Consider the following 25725-nt stretch of genomic DNA (forward strand, 5'->3'; position numbering starts at 1 on the left):
AAGTTTTTGTTCACTGTTTTATGGGGCATGGGCTTTCAGGAAGCAGGAATGGAAACAGGAGGCTGCTGCCATGGTTGGGTTAGTGCTAGTAATAGTTTTGGGAGAAGAGAGGTATGTGGAATTTATTGTAGGATTGGAATTTATAGACCTTTTTGATGGGTTGGGACCAGGGTGACAAGGAATTGAGGGCTTTTCAGCACCTTCACCCTGATAGTTTATGCCTGGGCTGAGCTGAGGAAAGATGGAAGGCCAGGTTATTTTGTTTGTTTATACACGCATTTGTATTTGGTGGCAGATTTTCCAGAACCTCTCTGTCACTCAGAAAATGCTGAGCCTACTCCACTAGCCCCTGAGGTCTGAGTTTGCTGAGATACTTAAGACTCCATGGGGTGAGAGTTTCTGGGAGACTTGGGGCATGTGTCTTGACCTGTTTAAAAACCTTTGCTCATCTGTAAAATGGGAATCTAAGCTAGAGTTTGTTTATTTATTTGGATTTCCAAGGCAGGGTTTCTCTGTGTAGCCCTTGCTGTTCTGGAACTCACTATGTAGACCAGGCTGGCCTTGAACTCAGAGATCTGCCTGCTTGTGTCTCCAGAGTACTGGGATTAAAGGCATGCACTACCACCGCCTGGCTTAGAAAACATTTCAAGGTCTTATGTTTATCATTTTGTAAGTGAAGATTAATTTTAAAATGTTGTATAGAGATCCTAGAGCAGGTCTAAGCAAGAGAAGATAGTGTGTGCACGCTTGACAGGAGGCCAAGGCTCACTGCTGTTCTTAGACTTGCTCTCACACTGCCCTTCCGTAAAGAATGCCGCCAGTCTGTGGTTTTTCTTGACATCTTAAGATGAATAAGCTGTTGGATCCTTATGAAAGATGATGAGAGGCAAAATTCTTAGTTTCAAGTTACCAGCATCTTTTTGCTTGTAATTCAGCAGTTTCATTGTTCAGCTTATTGTGTTGTGTGAGACTATCATCTCTGGGCCCTGTTAAGCTAATTTCGTTTGTTTGTTTGTTTAACTAGCAAAAGCAGACATGTGTGGATTTAAATTCCACATCAATGTATTTGGCAAGTGGAGGCCTTAATAACACTGTTAATATTTGGGATTTAAAATCAAAACGAGTTCATCGGTCTCTTAAGGTAAGCGAATATATTTTAAATATTCCTTTCCCCATAACTTACATCTTCTTTTGTTTATTTGCTTGTTTGTCATTGGAGATAAGACCTTGCTATATAGCTCAGGTTAGCCTAGAACCCTATGTAGTACAAGCAAGTCTAGTGCTGGGATTACAAGCTGGGCAGCCACTCCCCACTCCTGTCCTTTCTTTAAGGTTGGATTTAATTTTATGTCTCTCAGTCAGTTCATTTGACAGTGACACCTGTTTTTGATTCCTTGATGCCACTGTTGATTTAGCATTTGTTCTGTCATGTTGGTGCTAACTTCAGTGTCTTCTAGTTGAACAATAACACTCAAGAGCAAGCATTTAACTTGAAATAAATGTTATCTAGCAGTGGAAGTCAGTTCTCTAAGGTGAACATTAAGCAAATTGCCCTTCTAGAATGTTTGTTTCAGAGTCTGTGCACATGTGATATGGCTCTGAAAAACTGTCTTCTGTGGAGACTCCATATTGGTCCTGTGGTTTCCTAATCAGCTCAGTAGTGTTGCTTTGGAAGGAAAATGTTAGCACAGCTATTGATTGACAGGATGCTCTTTTCTGTTCATCAGAATATGGGGGTTAATGGCTGCTGTTCTTGTATTTGTTTCTTTCAGGATCATAAAGGTGAAGTAACTTGTGTGGCATACAATTGGAATGATTGCTACGTTGCTTCTGGGTCTCTCAGTGGTGAGATTATTTTACACAGTGTAACCACTAATACATCCAGTACACCTTTTGGCCATGGGAGTAATCAGGTACAGTATGTTTTTTTCTTTTTCAAAGTTGATAAGTTATACTTTGAATTACATTACATAAGAAAATAAGTTTAAATTCTTTGACATTTAAATTTTTTATTTGGCTTGTTTGAAAATGTATAGCTAATTTTTAATGATAGTTAAAAATAGTTTGTAAAAAATAAAGTAAGCGAATACATTCTAGAGTGCTTATATGTATTTACTTATATAGTTAAATATTTGATTTTTCTGTACTATAACTGTATTTTTAACAAAATGCAACTATTTGCTAATAATACAATCCTAAAACTAGGATTTTAGTCTTTCCATGGCATTTCTGTTATAGAAATATTGTATAATTCAAACTATTGACCATAAAGATATACACACATTCATACTGTTCTGTGAACATGGCATTATTGCATTTAGATAGATTCTAGTGAATTTTGAAAAAGAAGTGTTTTTAATCACGTGGTAGTTAAAAGAATCAAAGCTTACTCATACATTTCTGGTTGGTACAGAAATCCTTAGGGAAACTTTTAAAAAATTTGTCAATTAGGTATTTTCCTTGATCAAAAAAATAGTTTAGTTTTTTTCTTAAAAGAATGAGAAATGTCTAACATCTTTGACAGTTTCTAGAGCTGTTACCAATAAGATAGATCGTTTAGATGGATGTGTTGTGTTTAGCCTCCTCCTTCTGCATTATCCTTCCTTGCCAGTTAAGGCCCTCCACTCCATTTTTTCCCCTTTCCCTCTTCAAAGCTCAGGGGTCTTACTATCTCCACCCCCCACCTTGTAGAGCTTCTCCTCAGCCCTTACCCTGGCCACAACTAGTGGCAGACAAAACACTAGATGTCTTCAGGTGTGTAGTGATTGAATGTTTATTCATATCTCCTCACATGAGAAGAAAAACCCTTAGAAATCTTAGGTGATAGATTGCTGCAGTGTTAATTTTTTAAAAATTTTAGTTGATTAATTTTTATTAGAAAACTGAATTAAGTTTATCATCTAGTTTAGGAAAATAGGAATACATAAAGCTCATCTGCAGTGTCAGTCCAGACCAGTTAGAACCTGTGCTCTCCCTGGTCATGCTGCGTCCTCCTCAGGCAGCCTGTGCCTCTTCAGGACCTTTGGTGGGTTTTGCGTTTACTTGACAGCACTAGGCTGAGAGATCAGTGAGCACCTGTTGGGAGTGTTTAATAAATCATATGAAGACATTAAAACCTTGTTTGAACATCTTTAGTTTGTGTGCTTCTTTCAAACCCTGCTAATTTACTACTTGTGATTTGTCCTCTGGAATCTTATTTTGTGTATAAGACTATTTTTCTGACACCTCCAGAGGCAGAGCTCCAGGTTGTCAGTGGCTGCTCTTTCTTCAGAAAGGAGACCCCTTGTAGGTTTTCCAGTACTTAAGTGGGCAACCTTAAACAGGCATGTGTATAGGAAGCAGTAACTAGACTCAGTACTCAGTAGGGTTTGTGTGTGTGTGCGGAGGGGGCAGTAAGAAGGTAAAGAAAAAAACTAGAGTGCATTTTCTCTCTGCCAGGTACAAAGGGTGTGTGTGTGTGTGTGTGTGTGTGTGTGTGTGTGTGTGTGTGTGTGTGTAGGCAAGGAAATAGAACTTGACTTCTTTATATGTAAAGATCAGTTCTAGATCTCTTAGAAAAGTCATTGTAATGATTCTGCACCCTCAAGTCTTACTTAACACTGAAATATTTGAAGGCATTTTTGCATTGGTTCTTTCCCTACAATTTAAATGCAGTAAATCTATTATTACTAGAAGCATAGAATTGCTACTTTAGCATTCATTAAAACATTCTAAGATTTATTAGAATTCACTTGAGATTTCAAATATATTAAATATTCATTTAAAAATTCAAACAGTTTATAAGCTCGCAAGTGTGTCATAAGTTGATATTTTTAAATTCAAATATACTGTTGTTCAGCTCAGTTTTGTGTTAGTTGATCTTATTGTATCTAGGGTTTAGATTATTGAGAAAAAGTCATAGACAGGACACAGGACATATCCATGACTAAACTGAAAACTTTATTTTTATTTCTATAAACAATCAAGAATTTGAGGGTGTAATAATCACCAAATTGGCTTAGAGAGAGTGACAAATCCTTGGCATTTCACTGAATCTACATCAGACTGAAATTCATCAGAAATGAAATTGCCTGAATATATTTAGAGTCTTGCTTTGAGATGTCTGAGCTGAATTGAAGCTATTAGTTTTATGTGGAGCACTGTCTTTCTCCAAGGGAAAAGAACTGCATTGCTTCTGCAGAGCTGCTGGCTGGCGGCTTCTGAAGCTGTAATTGCATGTCAGTGCTGGGCACATTCTGCAGCTTGGGCTCTGTGAGAGTTTGACCTGTGTTGCCTTTTCCCAAGCTGTTAAAAATGTGATCTGTATTATTGGTGCCTTAGATTAAAACAGGAATTTAAGTAAAGCAAGTGAGATTTAAAAATATGGTAGTATATGTTTGCTAAACCCACTAGTTTTCCTTAAGTGAAATATTTTGTTTTATATATACATTTTGCAAGTATTAATAAACCTCCTTGAATACAGAGATGTGATAACTGCAAGTAATTATTAGTTACCTTTTAAAATTATTTTGTAAAGAATAAGTTTAGGGCTGGAATATAGTTCAGTTGTAGAAACCCCAAGATGTCCTGTGTTATTTCTAGCACTACAGAAAACTTTTAATTATAATTTACTTTGTGTTTTACATGGGTTTATACTAAAAAAAAAAGTTTGACTACAGAGCTTTATTTCTAGACTAGTGATGCTTAAGTTTATAGGAACATTAATATAATTTATATTAGGAAAGGCTGACATCATTGCATGTCCTTAATAATCTGTGTGTTTCTTTAGCATCTGTTATGTTCTTGCCTAACCCCTGTGTTATGCTCTTCAATAGTCTTATTACGTGAGCATAAAATAAATTGCTACTTTGTACCTATTTTCAAAGATTTTTTCTTATGTTTTTCTTTTTCTAACATTAATGGAAATTATTTGAAAAGTATTCTTATGTGTTTCCATATATAATTTTGTCTTACTTACATAATCATTTTCTTTGTCTAAACTTGCTTTCTGCCTTTCTCTTGTCACTGTGCTGTGTCCCTGGTATGGTCACAGTAACCCTCCTAAGTAATTTTGAGTGATTGTATGCATTTTATTACTTACTGTCACTGTTTACCTAAAGATTCTTCTACTTTAGATAATTTCCAAAGTTTTATGATCGCAGGCACTGTATTTTTATATTGTTCTGCAAATGTCTTCCAATTTTGACTTTTTCCAGTAAAATTTAGGAGCAGGTTCACTGACGAGTTAATATCTTAGTCGTAGACAGTGAGTGGGCTCCAGAGCAGGCATTAATCCTGAGGTGTCTGTGTCTGTGACTTGCATTATGATGGTACTGATAGGCAGCAGATGTTCTGGGTTCTGTGAATCTAAATAAAGATAAGTGAGTAGGAGGTCTAATGAGTGATATTTCTCCTGTTCCTGTTCCTATCTTAATCAGTTAGGTGCATCTTTTCTTTAGAATGTAGGGTGCCTGGCAAAGGGAAAGAAAACAAGAAGTGAGTTTGCAAAGGACAAATTAACCCAGCAGACAGCTTCACTGTCTGTTCTCTGTAGGTTAGTAATTGAATCTGCCAGAAAGAACTGACAGTAGATTAACAAGAGGGAAGGTATGCAGTCTCATTACATGCAAGTACATGGTGATGTTGCAAGGGTGAAAGGTGAATGAATACCCAAGCTGTGGGAGTCCCCAGTCCCCAGCAACACCGCAGTGGATAGCCGTAAGTCACCATGCTGCAGCCTGCTTATTCATGTAAATGATCAGGAGCCTTTAACTGCTTCCATATTGCCCCCCACACGCACACATGCGCACACAAAAGCAAAAGCAGTCGTTGGGTCAACGGTCCTTATTTAAACGTACACCCTACTGTTAGTAATAGAAGTGTGCATGTGTTTTGAGTTTCTAGGCTCTGTCCTGTCCAAGGCTGATGAACCTGTAGCTGAGCCACAGCCCACAATCTGAAGAGGTCGTCCAGAAAGCAAGTTAACAGTGTTGCTGGGGTTCAGCTGTTTAGATTTGCAGGGAGCACGAGAAGTTTTTTTTCCCGAGACAGGGTTTCTCTGTGTAGCTTTGGAGCCTATCCTGGCACTCGCTCTGTAGACCAGGCTGGCCTTGAACTCACAGAGATCGGCCTGCCTCTGCCTCCCAAGTGTTGAGATTAAAGGTATGTGCCACCAACGCTTGGCCACAAGAAAATGTTTAAACAATGAACAATTAAGTGTTATGTAAAAATGACAAAATAGAAAATATATTTTAAAAAGGAAGCTTTGAACCTTATGTCTCCAGCAAATGCTAGGTCTAGCAAATTGATAGTCTTTGATTTAAAAAAAATCAAAGATAAAATAGTAGCATATAAAAATAATGTTTTATTGTCTCTGGGAAAAATGTCTGCAAAGGACTAACACTTAAAGCCTTCCTTTCTTTTGTAGTTTGTGATGTCAGTTCTGCTTAAAGTAACGGAATTGATAATGAGCAGGGAAGCATAATTTGTATTATGAAATTCCCGATTTGATTAAAAACTCCTTAAGTAATTGTGTGCGTGTGTTTATCTAGTAACTCGATGAGATTTAGCAGCTTATATATGCTTCAAAACGGAGAAGGAAGAGTGGGAGCTGATAGTTGTTCTTGGGATGGTAAATGAGTTTGTGGGGAATGAGTGGGCCCAAGGAACAGACAGTGGGAACTGGGACAGAGTTCCACTGGGGTCTAGGGAAGATGTGACAAGTTAGGGTGAAGTGGGGACTGCAGTGCTCTCGGAACAGGTCCCTGTGACAGCTCAGAAGAATGGATGGGAAGTCTGTCCAGAGTAGACCTTTAGTGTCACGCAGTGATGAGTGTCTCTGGTTGATGGCTTTGGGATGAATGAGGGAGGGATTCAAGGGTCTGAAATGGTTTATTCCTTCTGGAGGAGCACCCTTGGTGAGATAGGGGAAACACAGAAGCTGAAACCCCACTCCACCCGCAGAACTTCTGAGAGAAGAATGCACAGGTGGCGTCCAGAAAGAAGCCTTGAGTCTGTTTCTGATCCCACAGAAAACGAATCAACAAAACTAATGGAGGTGAAGAAAATATTTACAGTCTATATGGACATTACTTTTAAGAACAGTTTAAGAGCTTTACTTTAAGAACAGTTGCAAATAAGCACTTATAAATTCTTAATATCTCAATAGAAAATAGGCAAAGTAGATTAATAGATAATTCATAAGAAGAAAAACATAAATGTTTATTTAGTATTCTCAACTTTGTTGAGAGTAAAATCAAATTGAAAACATTTTACTGATATGACTGCCACAGTAGAATGTAATCCCAAGTTTCTGCTCCATCCCAAGGAACACACAGATGTCTGTACAAAAAGGTACTTACAGTGTGCCACCAAAGATGAGAAGCAGTTTTTCTGTAGTTGCTGAGGTTACAGATGCATTTACTCTTTGTTAGGTAAATTCTTTTTGCAAGTACCCATAGTAAATATGAGAGTTCCTCGCTTAGTTATCTCTGTCAATGACATTTACTGGGATGCGGTTGTGGTCATTGATAGGTATACTGTCTTTAGCTACATTATCATAGTGAGATAATGTGTTTACTTTCAGTTTATTTAGGACTAGGTTTGCCAAACCTATTTACATGAGTAGTATGTTTTATATTTAAAAACAATCTCTTAACAAAACAAATTCATTCTTACATAGTGATAATGTGTTGTAAGAAAAAAAAAACGCCAGGCCTGGTGACTCATGCTTTTAATCCCAGCACTCAGGAGGCAGAGACAGGTGGATCTCTGTGAGTTTGAGGCCATTCTAGTCTACAGAGTGAGTTCCAGAACAGCCAGGACACAGAAGCCCTATCTCAAAAAAAAAAAAATATATATTGGTAAAGTCCTTGTTACCCCCTTGCAATAAATTTCTTAGTAGGTTCCCCTCCTTCCTGGAAATAATATAGTCTGTAACAGGACAATTGCATAAAAATTAGGTGCTGCTGATACCAAAGAACAATATTTATTTTACATAGTATAGTTAATTAGTACTTTGTTTATCTTAGATCACAGCTAATGTCTTGATATTCTAAAGAGGTAAGGGTTTAATAGATGTGAAACGATCAGAAATGATACTCTATCAATATTACCAGGATTAAAGGGTGGATGTTTAAATAAACACATGTTTATAGGTCTTTAAAATGATTGTGAAACATTGATCATCAAATTAAAGATCCAGAGATAAATCTACATACCTGATTCTTTATAAAGAAGCCAGAAATACACACTGGAAAAAGACATCATCTTTAACAGATGACACTGGTCAAACTAGGTAGCTGTATGTAGAAGAATACAAGTAGATCCAAACTTATCACTCTGCATAAAATTCAGCTCCAAATGATTCAAAGATTCAACATAAGGTCAAAATCTGATAGAAGAGAATGTGGAGAATAGTCTTGAACTTATTGGCACAGTAAAGACTTTCTGAACAGAACGCCATTAACACAGGCACGAAGATCAATAATTAACAAATAGAACCACATGAAACTGAAAAACTGCATGGCAAAGGACACCGCCATTCAGACAAAGCAGCAGCCTTCAGAATGGTAGGAAAAAATTTACCAACTATATCCAGTAGAGGGCTAATGTCCAAAATATAACTAAGATTACTAGATATCAAGAAAACAAATAGCCCAATTTGTAAAAAGGAGGTATAGATCTAAACAGAGAGTTCTCAAAAACACGAAACTCAAATTCTGAGAAACAGAAATGTTTCACATCCTTAGTTATCAGGGAAATGCAAGTCATCTGAAACCAGTCAGAATGGCTAAGAACAATAAAACAAATGACAGCCCATGCTGGTGAGGATGTGGATTGAGGAGAACATTCTTTCCTGGTGGCAGTGCAAGGTCTTACAATTACTGTGGAAATGAGTATGGTGGTTCTTTAGGAAGATGGGATTCAATTTTCCTCAAGATCCAGCTATTCTAGTCTTGGACATATACTGAAATAATGCTTCATCCTACTACAAAAACAGTTGCTCAACCCTGTTAATTGCTGATTCATAATAGCCAGAAATTGAAAGCAACGTATGAATAAGTATTCTAATGGATAAAAAATTTGGGGTACATTTAAAAACAAATGAAATCTTGAGATTGGCACTTAAATGGGTAGAACTAGAAAAAAATCATCCTGAGTAAGGTAACCCAGACCTAAAAGACAAATATGGTATGTATTCACATATATGTAGATGTTAGTTGTTAAGTCAAAGATAAGCAAGCTACAATCTGTAGAATCACAGAAGTCGGCTATGGAGTAAGGGACTAGGGAGTGATACTGCTGTCTAGAACCATGTGTGAAAGGAGGTGGAAAGAGTGTAGGAGTCAGAGGAGAGGGAGGAAACAGCCTCCCAGACACAGTAGAGCCAGTGCATGTATGAACTCAAGAGACTGAGGCAGCATGCACAGTGCCTACCGGGCTCTGAACTGGGTGAGAGGCAGCATGCACAGTGCCTACAGGGCTCTGAACTGGGTGGGGTCCCAGAGCTCAAAGGAGAAGTGGCTACATGTCCCCATCCATAGCCCAGAAGCCATCTCCAATTGATAACAACTTGTGAGTGAAAAATGAGTTTTCTCCAAGAGAGTCTCACTGGTAAAACAAATTACTCCTAAGTGTGGGCTGCATGCCCAGTACTAGGTGGCCAACAGAAACGAACTCAATGACATCTTTTGAGGTTCCTGTCAAGTTGTGGTTTACTTTATTTTTTATTTTTATTTTTATTCATTGTATTTGTTTATTTTTTACCCTAAAGGTTTTGCATCTGTATTACGGTGTCTGGTTTTATGGTCTTACGGGATTCCAAAATGTGCAATGGAGTGTTTGTCAGTCTGTTTCTTGTACCTTTCCTTGGGCTCTCTTCTCCTATTTGTTTGCATTGTACTATTCTGATATGTTTTTATTGTATTTTAAAATATTAACCCTTAGATGGTTGTTTTCTTTTTTTGTTTTTTATTTTTTTGTTTTGTGTAGCTTTGCAGCCTAGATGTTTGTTTTCTAAGGAGAGACAGAATAGGGGTGGATCCAGATGGGAGGGGAGCTGGGGAGGAACTGGGAGGTGTAGAGGAAACGGAAAACATAATCAAAATATAGTGTATGAGAAGTCTTAATTCAATGAAAGGACATGTATGAGGGATGATTAATTGATGGGGAATAGCACAGTTAACAAGCATAGCAGTGACAGTGATTCATGTGCCTAGATCTGTGCAGAAGGGTCATTTAATTACACACTAGTGTTTACCTTGTAAATGACAACACAGAGGTTTAGAGAATTTAAATGTTTATATCAAGGATCTTGGCCAAGCCTCTACATTAGGCCAGGTTTATCAGAGAGAAATATTTATGGTTATCTTTAAACTTTTCCCCCTTACTATGTTGCCAATAGGTCATCTAAACTTGAAGTAGTATATAGAATTTAGGTTATAACTTAATCAAGTCATATCAATATCTGTAAAATTTCATTAAATAAAGTAGCAGGCTATGCACTTGATGCAGATTCTGGGTAATAGTATTTTTGGGATGGTTTAGGCAGATTGCTGCCTTGGCTGACATTAGGATGAACCCTATGTTCTTTGACAAAATACTACTTCTATGACTTTATGGTAGGTTTTTAAATTTTCTATTTGTGCCTTTCATTCAAATCTTGATTATATCCTCATGAATTCTTGAAAGTGCTACAGAAAACTTTTAAGAAGTTATTGTTTGTTTATTTATACTTTGGTTGTTTGCCAAATGAATTTACAAACATTCCAGGAAGTCCAGCACTCAGGCTGAGGCAGAAATGAGGCAGAGCAGGAAGAAAATTAAGGAGCCCTGAGGGGAAAGACATGGTCTAGAATCTGCCTGGGAGTCTGAAACTAACACGGCTGATGACAATAGCTTGCCTTTCTAAGGACATGTCAGACTAGGGCTGCAGTGCTTGTGGCTTGGAGGTTACCCGTTTCCGCCCTCTTCTCTCATCCCTAGATCTTAGTAACTACCTCATAAAGTCAACCTCAGAATGCTTACTTAGGGCCAGAGGTCTGTGGCCTTGAACTTAGCTGCATTAACACAGCTCCTACCCATGGATCCAAACACTGCATCACTAAACTGCCTGTAACAATTTTATTTATGCAAGAAAATTGTTTACACATGAGGTAAATAAGCAATCCTGTTTGTATGTTCACTGAACTCATAAAATCTACATTTTAAACTGCTTAATCTTTTAAGACTATACAGTATCTCTTTTGAATAATTTAATTTAGAAAGCTGTCGTTACCTATGGCTATGACATTTGGTCATTTTCTCTTAGTCTTTATTATTTTTTTCTAATTAAAAATAACAGTTGTTTTTGAGACATGGTCTGGCCTCCAACTCACTATATCACTGAGGTGAGCTTGACCTTTAATTCTGTGGGAACAACTGCTGGCGTGCTGGGATTTCTCAGGGTCAAATGCATGACTTAGGGTCTAGCCTAAGACATACTGGGCAGTCACTCCAAGCTAGCTACATCGTTGAATCCTTCATAATCAATGGAAAGGAAGATTCCAGGTTCAGGCAGACCTGGACTTCAGAAGGAAGCCTTACCCTCAAACAAAAATATGGTAACTAAAACTGGCAATCAAAACAAACTACACAGTTCATTTTTTTCTCAGATACAGGCCAAAAGAAAGCTTTTGTCTTCATCTGGATGTGTTTTTTTTTTTTCTTCAACAAAAGTGGAAACTATATGACTCATTATCTTTTTGTACATTTTAACTATATGAAAGTGAGGCACCACATTTAACGAACTAGCAGTAATTTATCTTACTGTCCGTGTTCGGTAACACATTTCTTTAGTCAGACTTTGTTGTTTCTTTATTTTTGTTGTTGGAGGAAAAAAGATCTTAGAATTAAGTAGGTTATGAGGTTTTTAAAGCAAAATTAATTGTAAGTTAGCACAGTTAATTAAGGTACCAGTAGAAACCTGAAAGCAGTATTTTAGGAAAAGTAGGCATAATTCATTAATTTAACCAAGACCTGTTTACTCAGCCTGGATCTTCTAGACCAGATGGACTGGAAAGGAAGCATGTGTGGTGGTGGGATTAGTGTTTAGAGAAAGGGCAGCAGTGCCCTCAGAGTGCAGTTCCAGGGGGGAGGTTCAGCCTGCCCCAGTCTACAGGTTGCCGTCCCTCCTTTGTACTTAGGCCTTACTGTGCCGCCTCTGTCCTGGGTTCTCAGTTCCACAGGCCCCACCCAGACCAGCATATCCCAGAGTCCAAGGGGTATAAAGGGAACAAGTGCACACTACTTTGGTTCTCTCCCAGTGTTCTTTCGACTGTGCCTATGCCCTGTATGTATGGTGATTGCTGTCACCCTGGTTAATCAATGTAGTCAATGTGGATGTGTTATATTAACAGTTTTCCTCTGAAATGGAGGAGATTGGAAAAGCTGTGTTCTCCACAATAATAAAATCATGACAGATACTCAACTAATAGAGCATGGATTTGTTGCAGGATCATCTTATACCACATTAAATAACATGGTGGGGTTTGTGGCTATAACATGTCTGTCTTTAAATCAAAGAATACCTAACCTCGTGTAGACGGGATTGGTGGAACTCAGTGATGTTTCTGGATGTTGGCAGTCATTAGTGTGTCTTTCTATCACAGCCTGTCCGGCACGTGAAGTACTCCTTGTTTAGGAAGTCTCTCCTTGGCAGCGTCTCGGATAATGGAGTAGTGACCCTCTGGGATGTGAACAGTCAGAGTTCATACCACAGCTTTGACAGTACGCACAAGGCCCCAGCTTCAGGCATCTGTTTCTCTCCTGTCAATGAATTGCTGTTTGTAACCATAGGCCTGGATAAAAGAATCATCCTCTATGACACTTCAAGTAAGAAGTAAGTGTGATAGTATCATCAGTATTTGTTCTGAGCGCGGGTCTCACTAGCCAAGGCAGGCCTCAAACCTGCCCTTAGCTAAAGATGACCTGGAACTTGAGATTATGCTCTCGCCTTGCTGAGTGCTCAAATTATAGGGATGTGTCAACACACCCAGTTTATGTGGAACCTAGCATCAACTTAGGGTTTTATGTATGCTAGGCAAGCATTCTATCGAGTGAACTACACCCCCTAGCCCTAATGTATCCAGTGCTTTAACTTAATGACAGCTACTTCATTAGCAAACATGTTTGTGACTTACACAGGCATCTGATTTCTGATCTAGTATTTGTACATTTGATGTATCTAATATGGTGGATATGGATGGCATGAATGTTAGGATACTTTTAGACCATGAATGTTGAGAGAGAGAGAGAGAGAGAGAGAGAGAGAGAGAGAGAGAGAGAGAGAGAGAGAGAGAGAGAGAGAGAGAGAGAACATTGTCATTATATATCTGTATTTCATCAGTCTTCAGATTCTTTTGTAAAAATATGCCTAAACACTTACTTTTTAAAGCAGTTTTGTTTTAAAATTTATTCTCTGTATCAGAGTTTCTAAGTTAATTATATTTTGACCTTTTGTTTCTCTGTTATGGGTGCCACTCTGAGCACTGTAATATAGTTCAACACTGTCCTTGGTCTCTCCCCACTAAGCACTGTACATTTGCTGAGTTATGATAGTGTTTAGACATTACCAGATATCCCTAAGAAGTGTTGGCCCTGCTTAGGTAGATGACCTTTGAACTATTCAAGCCCTTCATTTGTGATAACTGTGCTTAAGTTAGAACTTTACTTTAAAAAAAAAGAAAGAAAAGGCTGCCAGAGTTGTACTCAAAGATAAGCAGTATTTAAAGATCTTGTAGATGCTGAAGTTGCTATTAGGAGATTCCAGAATGGGGCCTTGCTCCAGTGAGCCAGTGGCTTGTTTCACTCTCTGGCGATCTCTGAGCTCAGAAAGCCTTTCTCCTCCTCTTTGTCTGGTACCAGATAGACCAGTCAGCCTGCAATGGCCACATGAGTGTGCTGCTCAAGAGGAGCATCTGCTCCCGTGAAAGGTCACACCCCCCAGGGACAAGCAGGACACTAAGTGGATGTGTGGTGCCTGCTCAGCCCTGAGGCTGGTGGCTCTCTGTGGAATGACACTGGGGACTTGCCACACTCCCTGCCATAGAGTTCTGACTCCAGGAAGTAGATGGTCTACCTGGCAAATGCAGGCTGTGCCTTTGTGATATGAGTAGAAAAGTAGGTTGGAATGTTCGGTTCTTTACTGGTTATATGTGTCTGAGACACACTCCAAACTGCTTTAAGCAATTACTTGGGATATGCATTGTTTGCAGATTTCTGGCCAAGTGTTTTTGATAAATAGTTGTGCCATATAAGCTGATACTCTTGTATATGCTAATGCATTTGCAAATCTCTTTCCTTTTCAAAAGACTAGTGAAAACTTTGGTGGCTGACACTCCTCTGACTGCAGTAGATTTTATGCCTGATGGAGCCACTTTGGCTATTGGATCTTCCCGTGGGAAAATATATCAATATGACTTAAGGATGCTGAAGTCACCCGTGAAAACCATCAGTGCCCACAAGACATCTGTGCAGTGTATAGCATTTCAGTACTCCACGTCTCTGACCAAGGTGAGATATTGTCAACATTTCCAGTTTTACTAAAAATCCCTAGTTCAGAAAATGAAAATTATATCTTGTCCTTGAACACAGCATTGTATTGCATTATAGATATTTTATATAGTGATATTGTACACCGTTTTAGTATAAAGCCGCCTGAGACTTGATTTTAAGCTTACTTAATATTTAATTCTTATGTATACCTTCATCAGAAATATTCTAAAATGCATTTTTGTTTAGAGCAAAATTCAGATATTCCAGCAAGCTTCAGATTTATAAGAAGAAAAATTAAGTTTTTAATTTAGCAGGCTATTTATAAAATATTCATGTGTAGTGTGGCACATTAGTAACCCAACCCTTTAAATGTTCTGTTCCCTTCAGGCAAGTTTAAGTAAAGGCTGCTCAAATAAGGCCACATCAGTGAGCAAACGCAGTGTCGCTGCGAGTGGTGGCAGTGGGGCTGCTCAGAATTCCGGAACCGTCAGAGAAGCAACCGCCCCTTCCATTGCCACAGTTCTCCCACAGCCCGTGACGACAGCTCTGGGCAGAGGAGCTGCTGCCGCGCAGGACAAAGCAGGTAACTTTGCTAATGTCAGAGTGTTCTGCGGGCTTTTTCTTTCCCCAGGTTAGTAATTACGAGAACCTGGGGGACTCAGTTGAGTATTTAGACAAAACTGACTTGTAGATACCGTTAAAGAAATGAAGCCTACTAACTTTACCTTGTTCAAGAGCTCTTGGGAGCACTTACTCTCTTTAGCTGATTTCCTGTTGTGAGATTATGCTAGGTAAGGAGTGCTGACTCAGAAGTCATCCCCTTTAACACTCCTTCAGATTGACATGAGCATAATGGAAACACCAGAGCTGTCTGTTTGGTTTAAGGTTTGATATCACAAAATGAGAAGAAAGTCAGGTGATAGGACAGATATTTGGAAGTACCTAGCACACATTAAACTAGTAGCTTGTTAATTGGGAGTTTACAGTGTATAGATGGTCTCTTCTGATAACCCTGTTGACTCCTTCCTGTTAGAGAAAGGATGTTATACGAGAGACTTTATTGCACCAAGAGTAGAAACGAGGACCACAGCCTGCCTTCTCAAAAAGCACCTTACCCTCAGTAGTAATGCATATACCCTGCTTTTTACCTTGCAAGACAGGTCCTTGCTTCTCAGTATGAGTTTACTACTTCTAAATAGCAGCAAAACCAATGCTTTGACAAAATCAAATGTGTTAATTTTGGTAGTGTGGGGATAACTGTTTTCATTATCAGTTTCCTGTGAGGGTCTATGTCGCTCTCACAGAGTAGTCACAACATACAGAAAAGTAACTAGGTTTATGTTAAGAACTTGGAGACAAACACTGTGGCTGTTGCATTAGAAGAAATTATTTTTGAAATATAGCTGAATATTGTTTCCTAAAATGCTGACTTAACTATATTATGAAAATTTGCCATGGTTTTCATAAATGATTCTGCGATTCTTATTCACAACTTTAAAAGATTAAAGTGGTAGTTTATAAACCGTGAACTAGAATGTTGGTTGTTAACAAGTAGTTGTTCTTTAAGGATGACCACACTTACTAGCAAATGAAGGCTTGTATCTGCTAACTTACCCATTAGTGACAACCTTAACAGAGTCTCAAATTGTCTGGCAAAGCAAGTCTTTGCTTTGTCCTGGCAAACAGATTTCTGTTTACTTTGAAGTAGCTGTCCACTTAGAGAGAAGTTTTACGCATAGTGGTAAGCTCCCTAGCTTGCCCTTTCGAGAGTCAGCACTTTGTCCTAGTTGTGTTTTCTTACTCTGTATCACATACACAGACACAGCTGTGTTTAGCCTACTTGTCTGTGTGTGTGTGTGTGTGTGTGTGTGTGTGTGTGTGTGTGTGTGTGTGCCTATACACACGGAAGCCTGATGACAGCTTTGGGTGCCACATTCCTTAGGTACTGTCCACTTTATGTTTGGAGTCAGAGTTTCTCTGTGGCTTGGACCTTGCCAAGCTGGCTGGTCAGCAAGCTTCCCCATTGCTGGGACTGCAGGCGCCCTGCTATTATTCTTGTGGGGTCTGGCGATCATCTTCAGTATCTGCTGATGCAGGGCAAGCACTGTTGTGACTGAGCCGCCCTGGTCTCTCTAGTCTCATTGGTTCCCTTATACACTAAGATAATGTTCAACGTTTAGGATGGTTATGGCAACCAGAGAAGATGTATCCCAAGCGCTTGGCACATGAGACACTCAATAAACAATATATTGGTGGTGAATCTGTACCTGGCACATGAGACACATAACCATGATGATGACTTACTTTGAAGTTTATCTACATTAGTCTAAACTTTTAAAAATTCTCCAACTTAGTTATTGAAAAGAGCCTCTGTAGACTTGTTGCTGGTCCTCAGTTTAAGTAGGAAATAGCAGTTTTTAAGAAGTGAAAATTAAGGCTTCAGTACTGTTTTTCTATGATACTAACTAACCCTCTGTTCTGTTTCAAAGGCTAGGATGTTCATTCATATATGTTAAAAACCTGGAAGAAAAGCAGGCAAGCTCCTCCCTGCCCACGATCTTCCCTTTCATCCTCTCACTATGTAGCCCAAGCTAATCTGGACTCCATAGCCTCCCAGTGTTGGTTTATAGCTCAGCCTCACTGTGCCTGGCTGAAACCACTGCTCTAAACACCTGTCGGTGTTGGGAGCTACAGCTGCTCTGATTTTCTAGCAGTTGCTTTTTCTCTTTTAAGTTGATTGCTTTTGCTGGACTTGGTCAGCTTTGAAAATTCAGTAGTCTGTTTTTTGCTTTTATTTCAGGCTTTTCAGTTTCCATTTGAGAACAAAGTGTCAAGTCCAGCAAGCTCCTTTTAAAAATATATAGCATTGTGCTGCCAGTCCAGGAGCTGGAGCTCACCTAGTTGCTGATGTCTCTGAAACTCACACTCCTATCACAAGCGAGATGGTTCTTAGTCTGTGGTTTCCCCCACAGAGCCTTAGCTCTAAAGCTATCAAGTCCTTTACTGTTGCCACTGCACTGTTCTCTATGAGTCTGGTACTCGCTCTCTTCTCCTTATTGCTAGTAATAAAGTGAATCAGTAAGTCCATTAGTTTGAGAATGCTGAGAGTAAGTTAAGCTCCCACCCTTAGCAACAGAAGACTTTAGGTGGGGATAAGGGGTTTGCTTTTTGCAAGTTGGAGAACAAATGTTAGCTGACTTCCATTGTACCTCAGGTGTCATGCTGTATGCCTAGTAGATTTGTCTGAGTCATTTGTAGACAGCCATAAGCATAAGAGGTATATATTGTATTTAGGGTACTTTAAGAGGGCAGCAAAAACATATTGGTGATTTTAGAAACTTTCTACTGAAATAATTCCTATGAAGAAATGAGCTGTTTGTTTGGAAAAGACCTTCACTGATATAACTCTGCTGCCTTTCTTGATGCCCAGTTATAAAATTGCCACAATGTGGGTAATGTTCATTTTTGCATGCTAGCTTCTGATGGTAGCAGCTATTTAGATGCATGTTACAACACTCATCTTTGTATCCAATTCTCTCAAGGCTTGCATCGAAGCATAAATATAGATATTTTATCTAAGGAAACAGATGGTGGAAAAAGTCAAGATTTCTCCAACTTTGATGATACTGGGAAAAGTAGCTTAGGTGACATGTTCTCACCGGTCAGAGATGGTAAGTGTTCAGGTTAGTGGGTGTGGCCTGTTGCTGCTCTTAGGTGTGGGTCTAAGTCTTACAGTGGTTTGTGCATTTTCTCAGTTCCTGAGTGAAAACTTTCCTGTACCCTATATGTGAGAAGTTAGCATGCTAATGCAAATGCTGGCCATTGGGCATGGCTCCTAAGATAGCATTTTAATTTCCACAAAGATTGATCCAACCCCTGTCCTGGGGATCCCATCAAGGTCTTCTGTATGTTGGGCAAGCACTCTGTGTCTGAGCTTAGGTACCAACAGAATTTCTTAAAGGAGTTTCTACCATTATAAGCAATCTTTGACTTGTGTCTGCTTCAAATAAACCTCCCTAAAATCTTAGATGCATGGTATGTAAAAATAAAGATTATTAGCATTTACTTGATAATTTATTCAATGTTTTTCTGGCTAGATAATAGATTGCCTCTTCTTTTGCACTTATATATGATAATTTCATGTGTATATTACATCATCTCTACCACCACCCTGTAGATGTCACCATTAAAAATAACCTTTGCCACCTTGATGCATACACACAATGTATATCATTGTCCAGCTGTGCTTTTTCAGTTCTACTAAGGCTCACATTCCTTAATGGGATGGGTTCACTGCTAATAGCAATATCATCAGTGATCCAGGCAAATATCTAGAGGGCAATTTGACAGTTAAATTATTCATACTTTCTGGCCTGTTAATTCCATTTCTACCAATTTACCTCAAAAAATATTCAGAGACATCTGTAATTTGTGCTTACTGTTTTATTTATAATATTGAGAAACCAGAGAAATATCTTAGTGTACATAGTAGAGGATTTAAACACACACACACACACATACACACACACTCACACACACAGAGGGGGGTTTGTGGAGGGGAGAAGAGAGCAACTTTTCTATTTAAGACTAAAGGAGGAGACATTTTTGTAATGTCTAAGTGAAAATTCATGAGCAGCCTAGCTATTCTTTTAGTTGTTGTACTGTTTTTCAAATGTAAAATTTGAGGTATGTATCTCCATTTTTTGAGGCTTCATTTTTGTGGTAAGGAAAACATGGCCAAATAAAATGCTTGCTTTTGTTGAATTGGTCAATCTCAAGAGTGCAGTTCTCTAAGAAAAAGGCTTAATCTCTGTGCCTCAGTTTCTTTATGTGTTAAAACAATTTTTAAATTAAGAAGAATCCAAAAACTTTAAAAAATCTGAGTGAGCATTTGTGTGTGGGGTATGTGTTGTGGGGCAGTGAGAGAAAGAGAAGAGTGTGTTAATATGATGTGTAGCTACTAGGTGAGAGAAAAGAGTGTGTTAGTATGTGATGTGTAGTTATATATGCAAATAGCAAGATTTTTGGTCAAGGAGTCATTTGCTTATTGGTTATTTGTATTTCTGGTGAATTTGTTAGTGGCTTTTGCCCATTCTTCTGTTAATGTGTGAACACTGAGTTCACAGTTTTTGTTATATATTGGTAAATTAATAATTATACTATTGTAAGAGTTTGTGATTGAAGTTAATATCAGTAAAACCAGGTGTTTTTATGACATTATAATGCTTGTAAAAATTTTTTTTTTTTTTTTTTTGGTTTTACGAGACAGGGTTTCTCTGTATTGTTTTGGAGGCTGTCGGTCCAGCCCGGCCTCGAGCTCACAGAGATCCGCCTGCCTCTGCCTCCCGAGTGCTGGGATTAAAGGCGTGCGCCACCACCGCCAGGCTTGTAAAATATCCTTACTTCAATTAATTATCCAAATGATTTTTGAGATAATCAAACCTTTATCTCTAGTGTAAATATGCAAAAATTTAGTTTAGCTGTTATAGAAACATGCTCCAAATCAAAAAGGAACCAAACAGAACAAGCAAAACTGTGTTGTTGAGCATTGGTACATGTTTTCAGACTTGTTCATGCACTGTTGTCTCTCTATGTGAGCGTAGGATGAGCCTTCATATTTGCTATTCTTCAGGAAGCTAAAAGAATCAGAGGGAACCTTGTGTTAGTCTCCTGATGATGTTTGACTTCAGTCCTACTCAAGAGTGTCAGTTTCCAGACTTCTTCTTCCTCTTCCTCTTCTTCGTTTTGCAATTTTGAAAAATTTTAAAGTTTATTATTAAAAATAATAAATAATGCAAATAAAATAATTTGATGTTTTTATTTTATTGTAGATGGTGTAGTCAGCAAAGGAGGTGATGAATCTGTAGGCAAAGGAGATGGTAAGAAATCTCCAGGAAGTATTTTCGTGAAAGTCAAAAGCATGACTGTCACAGCTGCAGGGTAACAACTTACCCCACTCCTTTAGCTTTAATAGCAAACACTTGGCAACTCACTGTTTCTGGAGTTCAGCATCATTTGGCCAGATCTTTGGCTTCAGATCTTTCCTTTCTTGATGCATCAGGTGAGGGATCAGCCAGAGCTGCATTCAACCCTGCTTCCAAGCTCATTGTGTGCCTTTTGACTGGAGAGGCTACTTCTTGCCCTTTAGGTATCCTCTCAATTAAGCTGACAACAAAGCAGCTGCTTCCCTTAGAGTGGACAGTGAGAGAGCAGGCCTCAAGAGAGAAGCCACACTGTGACCTGATCTTGAAAGTGACATCATACCACTTTTTCCATGTTCCTTTTCTTAGTCTAACTCATACACACCCAAACTGAGAGACATGCACACTGCATGAAGGTCAAAGGTATGAATCATCAGAGGTCAACTTCCAGGCTGCCGCAGACACATACAATTTAAAACACTTAGTTGTCAAGCACTAACCCTGTCTACAACATTGATGGTACTTTGTAGTTTTCAAAACAAAAGAAAAGGCATTCTTGCCATGTAGTCCAGGCTGGCCTCCGGAGTGCAGCAGTGTGCCTGGGCACATGTATTTCTCAAGACTCTCCATACTTGCACATAGGAAATAGAGTTTCAAGTTGTGAGAGGATGTTCTCCCAAATGCAATCAGTTCTGCGAAATGCTAAGAAATAAGCCAGTCCTCTGAATCCAAATTCTGTCATCTACCATCATTTTTTTTACATATTAGTTTTATTTAGAAACATCATTTTGCATATCAATCCCCCATTCCCTCTCTCCCATTGTCCCATGGCCCCTACCACCCCGGCCCAACAAACCCTCCACCTGCTCCCCAAGGACGGTGAGGCCTTCCATGGGGGATCATCAAAGTCTGTCACATCATTTGGGGGAGGGCCTAGGTCCTCCTCTGTGTATCTGCTACCACCATTTTAAATAAGTTCGTATACTAAGAGTTTCAGGTTGGGAAATCGTGCAAATGGCATTTCTTTTCCTTTTTCAGGCCTTGACTTTCTACCACAACTGAGCTCAGTGTTCCCCTCGAGAAAAAATCCAATCACTTCTGGCACTCTGGTATTGCACTCCAGTCCTCTTAATGTCTTTATGGGCTCTCCAGGGAAAGAAGAAAATGAAAGTCATGATCTGACAGCTGAGACGAAGAAAACATACCTGGGGAAGCAGGAGCCTAAGGACTCCTTGAAGCAGGTATCCACTGAAACTTAATACCTGAATTCAGGGTTTGTCACTCAAAAAGGGTGACCCACGTTTTAAATCTTGATACCAGTTGTTAATAACTGACGAAGCCTGTCAAAACCTCATCTGTGTGCTGAAGATAACCACACATCTGCAAGAAAATACCTCATACCTATTCTTTTTTGAGGAGAAATGGTTTTTATTGAAGGCAAGGAAAAGAGCTTCTGGTTCAAAAGAGAAAATCAAGATACAATAATATATATTGTAATCCTGTATCTATGTACATTCCTCATTTTTATTGAGGAAAAGAAAACTCCAACTAATTCTTCTAAGAAGTAAAGCTAAAACACTGGGTGATGTCTTTATCCATATTTTCAGTTCACTGTGTCTGCTTTGAGTAGTGCTGAAATGAAAAATCCTAATTTCTTAAGTAGACATCAAAGAAAAGATATAGTAGAGAAGGGGAAAATTCTTTTAAAATACGTTTCCACTATAGCCTAAAGCAAGCTATAGTGTTATAGCAAATCTAAGGTGGCTAAGAAGCCCTAGTGTTAGCACCTTAGGGACAAAGGTTGTTGGAAGGTCAAGACTAGGTGTGCAAATGTCTGTTTTCTAATTTATATTTAAGACAAGAACTTACAAGATAATCAAATCAGAAGTACAAGAATGTCCTTATTTTCAGATTTTCTGTCTAGTTAATGTGGGAGTGTCTAGTGATGGCCTCCCTTCCTCTTCCCAGTGGTTTGCACTTGAGTGTAATCTACAAGTGCTTAGTATATTAGCTTTTTGTAAATATTCACATCTTTATTCATTATTAATTAGTAATTTTATTAATTATTAACTTGCTTTGCTTCTAATTTTAGGTCCTTCTCAATCGCTCTCTGTTCCTCATTTCCCTGGCCCCTACCTATTGGGGGGAAAAAGTGAGAACTAGATAAAAACGTTGTGGGTAATAGAGGCAAGTAAGAAATGACATATTAAAGTCACTGTTTCCTTTAAATACAAAGCTTACAAAGTTGATCTCTGGTGCTGAACCTGGAATTCTGAATACCATTCCATCATCTAACCAAACAAGAAATCTTGAAAATTTTGAAAAGCCAGAAAAAGAAATCGAAGCCCAGTTGATACATGAACCCTCAGTCAATGGATCCTCAACTCCAAGTAAGCACATTGAATGTCCTTGTGTTTCAAAATGTGAAGGTGGAAATTCCATGGGTATTTCCCTAGTAAGGGATAAAGAGGGCCCATAGTAAAGTATAAGGAATGTGGGTTTGTAGACAGGTTACCAGCATAAGTTCTCCTTTTTTATTAGAAGGCATGAGTGGTTAAATTCAGCAACACTGATTTGATCAGTCTAATATACAAAGGGTTTGATTTAATTCGGTGTCCAGAGAATGAAGTAGGTCTGTTTGAAAAGGTATGGTTAAATACCTGAAATCTGTAAAAAAAAAAAAAAAAAATTGCATGAAAGTTTTATGCTTAGAATTTATGCCATAGACTCCTAAGACCTGCTTGTATTTAAGCGAGCTGAGTTGATCTATAAGATCTTTCCAGAGAGGCAAGTCCATTGCACTTGTTAAACTCCGGGCCTTTGCCTGTGGCAGTGCTGGGCTCCCGTGTTCCTCCTGCTTGTTTCTGATTGTCCTGGCTTATCTGGTTTGTGGTGCACCTTGTCACATGCAACTTTTATAAGAGGAATAATTCAGGGGTTTTTCCACACTAATCCCTCTGTCACGTGTTATTACATTAGACACTTGGCAGTTTCTAGATACAGATAAATGACTATTAGAAATAATGACATAGAAAGTTTCTAAAATTTGCTTTCCAGACAGTGGGTTTTTCTAAATGCTGTTCTTTTGCAGTTTTCCAAGTCTTCCTTTTCCAAAATCTTATTTAGAAATGTTTGATGTCTCTTAGTCCAACTTAACTATTAATATTTTCTCCATTTGTTGTAGTTCCAAAGATAGCATCCTCTGTCACTGCTGGAGTAGCCAGTTCACTCTCAGAAAAAATAGTCGACACCCTTGGGAACAGCCGGCCAAGTGCACCCCTGACCTCTGTTCAAATCCGCTTCATTCAGAACATGATACAAGAAACTTTGGATGACTTCAGGTAGCACTGAGCAGTTGTTCTCCCTCGGGTCACTGAATTCGTTTTTACTTGCATGAACCAGAACCCGAATTCACATTGCTATGTGTGTCTAGGTTCTGATGACCACCAAGTCATAGAAAACAAAGTTTTATCTGTCTGTACTGCACTTTGGAAAGGGAACTTTGTCAGGAGCAAACAAAAAGATAACCTGATGGAAAAGTCCACAGTGCAGGATGCCCTTGTGGATATGGTCTTAATCATCAGAATGTAGACACATTTGTATACTCAGAGGTGGTTATAGATCACCTGTAAGTGCACTGTGGGAAATGATGTGTGAAACATAAACTTTTATATTTGTTTTATATTTTCTGTGGGCACTGGGATGGGGGAGCATTTGTCATTGCACCCATGTGGAAGTCAGGTCAACTTGCAGGGTCAGTCATCTTTTCCTTCTCCGTGGATTCTGGGCATTAAACTCCAAATCTGTAGGCTTGACAGCAAAGGCTTGTAGCCACTGAGTCATCTCCCCACGCCTGACCCATAGATACCTTTTCTCATAGAGTACATCAGAATGTTACAAATAAATAGAAATCTTTCTGTAACTTCACTTTGTTCTTCCCATCATTTGAGTTTTCATTGTGAAGTTATGTTTGATGACTGTTCCTCCTGTTGCCTTTAGGTATGGCACTAGGATTTCAGGTCATCATAAATTAAAATTGATTTTTTTCACTCAAAGAATATTAAGATATTGGGAGTATCTGTATATTCTTTGAAATTTGCGGGATCAAACAAAATTTTTTAAAAGTTATGTGTTCTACAGTGTTGCTACCTCATTTCTCATTTGTATTGTTATTTCAGAGTTTGGAAGTTTATTTTCAGTTACTGGGATGTGTGTGTGGGGGGGTTCCTTTCTGACCTGTAATTACTTGGATTATAATGAGAAAAGAATCAGATATATAGTTTTTATTGGTGCACTTTTTTTGTTTAGGTCTCCATTCAATTTTTATTATTTTAAGATGTTTTGATGGATACTTAAAAGTATATATTTCTTATTACAGCATTGTAACTCATTTACACCTCCCCACACACACACCTGTAGGAGGCAGAGGGAAGACAATCATGAGTTCAAGGCTAGCCTGGACTACACATTTTTTTTAGGGGGTAGAACTCAGTGGTAGACTATTTGACTGAACATTTCTTTGTAATGTTTAAAATATTTTTAAAATACACTTTTAAATATTAGAAATTCTCATTTTGAAGAATTGTCTTTTTGATAATTATGTTAGATATTAAGAATGTAAAAATGGGAATCTTCCCACAGTGGCCATATGCATCCTGATGAGTCTGTGTTTAAATATAAGTTAATTCATTCAAGATTGCCAAATAGGGCGCAGTTGACCGTATGACAGCTGGGTTAAAGTAGGCGTATGAAGGAAGCTTTCTCGGCTTGTGGCTGTGCGGCACAGCCTTTGCTTTGTGATTGGTCCCCATCTCTGGGCATGCTTTCCTTTGCTCTCGTAACTTCACATTCTCACTCTGTTCTCTTTTCCCTTTCATTAGGTTTTGCTCAGTAAGATCATACTCAGTATTTATGTACCAGACTTTTACCGTGCTTTTTAATTGTACTGATATTTTTTAGTAGGACTTGTTTTTTGTTGGTACTGTACTTAGACAGTTGCATAGAGTATAAGTGGTCTGCCTTAGTCCTTTTTCTCTTATTTTCAGTGCAGGGTTTTAAAAGATATAAGGGTTTTTGAGCACTGCATAAATATTTATGGCCTAAGAGCAAAACTGTCTAGATAACAGCTGAGTCTAGTGCAAATAAAATGATGTTGGAAACACAGAAAGGGAGCAATTTTCTTGGGCAAATTTAGAAAGGTATTGCTGAAGAGATTTTTGTTTTACACTGAAGTGTGGGTGGGAGCAGCATGGGAAGAGACATGGTTATAAATTCTAAGGCTGTCTCCGCA

At 38.6% G+C, this 25725-nt stretch overlaps 1 protein-coding gene and 1 non-coding gene across 4 annotated transcripts in view; both read left to right on the forward strand.

The window, feature by feature from the left end:
* The window catches only part of Nedd1 (NEDD1 gamma-tubulin ring complex targeting factor), a 44815-nt gene that overhangs the window by 9077 nt on the left and 10013 nt on the right, over positions 1 to 25725 (forward strand). For all 3 annotated transcript variants that reach the window (XM_040755055.1, XM_040755056.1, XM_040755054.1), the window contains exons 4-13: positions 1025 to 1141; positions 1773 to 1913; positions 12630 to 12859; positions 14331 to 14532; positions 14902 to 15097; positions 18057 to 18185; positions 20346 to 20393; positions 21474 to 21676; positions 22672 to 22825; positions 23620 to 23776. In XM_040755055.1, the coding sequence (XP_040610989.1) occupies positions 1025 to 1141; positions 1773 to 1913; positions 12630 to 12859; positions 14331 to 14532; positions 14902 to 15097; positions 18057 to 18185; positions 20346 to 20393; positions 21474 to 21676; positions 22672 to 22825; positions 23620 to 23776 (1577 nt within the window). The remainder of the gene's footprint in view (positions 1 to 1024; positions 1142 to 1772; positions 1914 to 12629; positions 12860 to 14330; positions 14533 to 14901; positions 15098 to 18056; positions 18186 to 20345; positions 20394 to 21473; positions 21677 to 22671; positions 22826 to 23619; positions 23777 to 25725) is intronic.
* Positions 24407 to 24549, forward strand: LOC121143386. The gene has a single exon (XR_005880589.1). It is a non-coding gene; the product is annotated as a small nucleolar RNA SNORA79 (small nucleolar RNA).

The sequence above is a fragment of the Mesocricetus auratus genome, unplaced genomic scaffold (assembly GCF_017639785.1).
Source record: "Mesocricetus auratus isolate SY011 unplaced genomic scaffold, BCM_Maur_2.0 Super-Scaffold_100011, whole genome shotgun sequence".
NCBI classification, from domain to species: Eukaryota; Metazoa; Chordata; class Mammalia; order Rodentia; family Cricetidae; genus Mesocricetus; species Mesocricetus auratus.